Source organism: Camelina sativa, chromosome 20, assembly GCF_000633955.1.
Source record: "Camelina sativa cultivar DH55 chromosome 20, Cs, whole genome shotgun sequence".
NCBI classification, from domain to species: domain Eukaryota; kingdom Viridiplantae; phylum Streptophyta; class Magnoliopsida; order Brassicales; family Brassicaceae; genus Camelina; species Camelina sativa.
The window spans coordinates 1,482,822-1,485,632 of record NC_025704.1 but is presented as its reverse complement, the minus strand read 5'-3'; the positions used below and the strand labels follow the sequence as shown (position 1 = coordinate 1,485,632).

Genomic DNA, 2,811 nt, shown 5'->3' with positions numbered 1-2,811 from the left:
TGTCAAATCCGATGATGTTCTCGGAGAGCTCAAGTAAAAACAGCAGAAGAGTTCATCAAAGGAGAGACAGGAAGATGTGGAAGAAACCCATCAAGATTTCTAGACTGCCCAGTTTCGGATTCTCCGGTTCTGACTTCACTGTTGATCAGATTCCGGCCATCTTCTCCGGCTACACTGCAGAGTCCGAAGATTCATCTTCTTCTTCTTCTTCTGAGATGTCTTATGATTCCAGAACTTACTCTAAATCATCTGATGATAACGAAGAGATTGACCAGGCAAGTCTCCCCCCACATCTCTCTCTGCTTTTGATCGGAATCAAGAGCTGTTTAGATGTGTTAGAATCAGAGATCTGGGATAAAGACTAATACTTTTGAGTTTTGATTTCAGGAAAGGTCAAGATCGGTGAAGAGACGAGCGAAATTGAAGAGTGTTTCAAGTATGAAAATTCTTAGGAGACAGTCAACGAGGAAGTTACATGGAGGAGGACAGAGACTGAAGAAGATGAGATCTTTAAAGCGTTTAACTTCAAATTCTACACAGAAGAATCTCGATTCAATATCTAGTGAAGGTTTTGGATTGTTAAAGCCTCATTACTTGAGACCAACGAGTTCTTCTGCTTCTAAGAATATAGAAAGTAATAATCAGAAGAATCTTGGAGTGGCTAGGTTGAAGAGAATAGCAAGCTTAAGATACAATGGGCTGCTTAAAGCTACGTGTTCTTCAGCTATGAAAGGTTCTTCTTCTTCTAAGAAGAGTAATGATGTTTGCACTTATAGGTATTGTTCTCTGCACGGTACGCGTCATAGCCACGCTGCGGATAACAACAATGTTGGTGTTCCGTCTTTGAAGCGGTTTGTGTCAATGAGGAGGAAGTTTATGAAGAGGCAGAATAGTGTGAACCGGCGTTTGGTGTTATTGAAGCGGACTTTGAGTAGAAAGAGAGGCCCTTTAGGTGGTCGGAGTGTGACTGATCAAGAATCAAAAGAGGTTGATGATAATGCAGATGGGGAATCTAATGAAGAAGAGGTTTCCAGCTCGGAGAATGGTGGAAACAATTCAGAATCGAATGGAAGATCTAGTGAGACAGTAATGGTAGATGTTGATGGTAATGAGGAAGGAGGAATGGTATCAATGGAGACTGTTGCGTCAGCTAATAAAGAATGGGTTCAGGAATCTAAACCAGAGATAATGGATGATTCAGATGGAATAATTGACAAAGATTTGAAGGAAAACGCTGCACAATGGCACGGTAGATGTGAACATACTGTGACAGGTCTCGATCATGATGATGTGAAGAGCGAAGAAGTGAAGAGTGAGGACATTGTGGGATATAATGAGAAATTTTTCAGAGAAGGTTCCTCTAGAGAAATGAGAGAAGAGGATGGAAAGAAAACTGTGGGAGATAATAATGAAGAAGTTTGCAGAGAAGGTTCCTTTGGAGAAATGAGAGAAGAGGATGTTAAGAAAACAGTAGATGTATGGAATGAAACTGTATCGCTCGTTAAGCAAGCGTTTGATGAGATACTTGCGGAAATCACCGATGATGACTCGTCCGATGATATTTCTATTACAAAAGATGAACCTTTAGAGGATGGATTGCCAAAAGAAGATGATGTAGGAGCTGATTCGAGTGATTCATCTAGCTCGGATATGCAGCCTATTGAAGGTATGGACAACCATTTGTCTGTGATTGTTTCTGCTTTTCATATGGAATCTGATCATCAGAGAGGTCCCAAGAAGTGGAGTTATTTGAAAAGGGTAATTCTTCTCAAGAGGTTTCTCAAGTCGTTGGATCGAAGAGAGAAGCGTAAGTTGTCTGATGGTGAAGACAGAGAAACAATAATGCGGTTGAGAAGAGAGTTGGTTGGGGAGAGGAAGAATGCAGAAGAATGGATGCTTGATCATGCTCTTAGGCAAGTCATTTCAACACTAGCTCCGTCTCAGAAAAGGAAAGTGAAACATCTTGTTAAAGCTTTTGAAAGTTTAATGCCAATGGATGGTGGTTTTAGAGGTCATGATGATCTTGGAAGTCCCGTAAGAGAAGAGAACGAAACAGCAGACTCGCAAACGATCTTGAGAGACAATAAAGACATAACAGAAGTTTTACCAGCAAAGGATCTTGAAGAAACAAAGTTAGCTTGTGAAGCATCATCCTCTGTGTCTATTGATATGAAATCTGATGAAGCTTTGGAATCAATAGCAGATGCAAGTGTATGTCATAATCTTGCTGTGGAGGAAGAAGTAGATGGATCACTTTTGGGTTCATTGATAGAAGTAGAAGAGAAGAAAGGAGATTCTGAAAAGCAAAATCTTTCTACATGGAGGAACCTTATACAGAAGCACATGGTCATGAGAGACAACAGCGAGGGAAATCGTAATGAAACTGAGCAAGAACACAAGTGGTCCTATGGAACTGATCAGATGACAGGTATTGAAGATGGTAATGCTGCAGCAGTTAAGTCGATTCAGCTAGCATTTGAAACGATTCTCTCAGAGATACCTGACTCATCATCCGACGAAGAGATTGATTCAGAATCATCTAAATCTCTTAAAGAGGAGAAAGAACATCAAGGAGAGACCAAGAGGAGCTGGAACAGCCTGAGAAAGGTTATACTTTTGAAAAGATTTGTGAAAAGCTTGGAGAGAGTAGAGGTTTTTAATCTGAGAAAGCTGCGGAATCTACCTGTTGAATCTGCAATTGAGGCAGAAAATGTATTACTGAGACACCAACCAATAATGGAGGGAAGAAGAACAGAGGGAGAGGAACTGATGCTAGATTATGCTCTTAGACAAGCTATATCAAGATTGGCT

General features: G+C 40.6%; 1 protein-coding gene across 1 annotated transcript in view; it reads left to right on the top strand.

Annotated features, from left to right (window-relative positions):
* LOC104768591 overlaps positions 1-2,811 on the top strand; it is a 16,090-nt gene that overhangs the window by 9,930 nt on the left and 3,349 nt on the right. Inside the window, exon 4 of the mRNA XM_010492594.2 lies at positions 1,678-2,798. Within this exon, the coding sequence (XP_010490896.1) occupies positions 1,678-2,798 (1,121 nt within the window). The remainder of the gene's footprint in view (positions 1-1,677; positions 2,799-2,811) is intronic.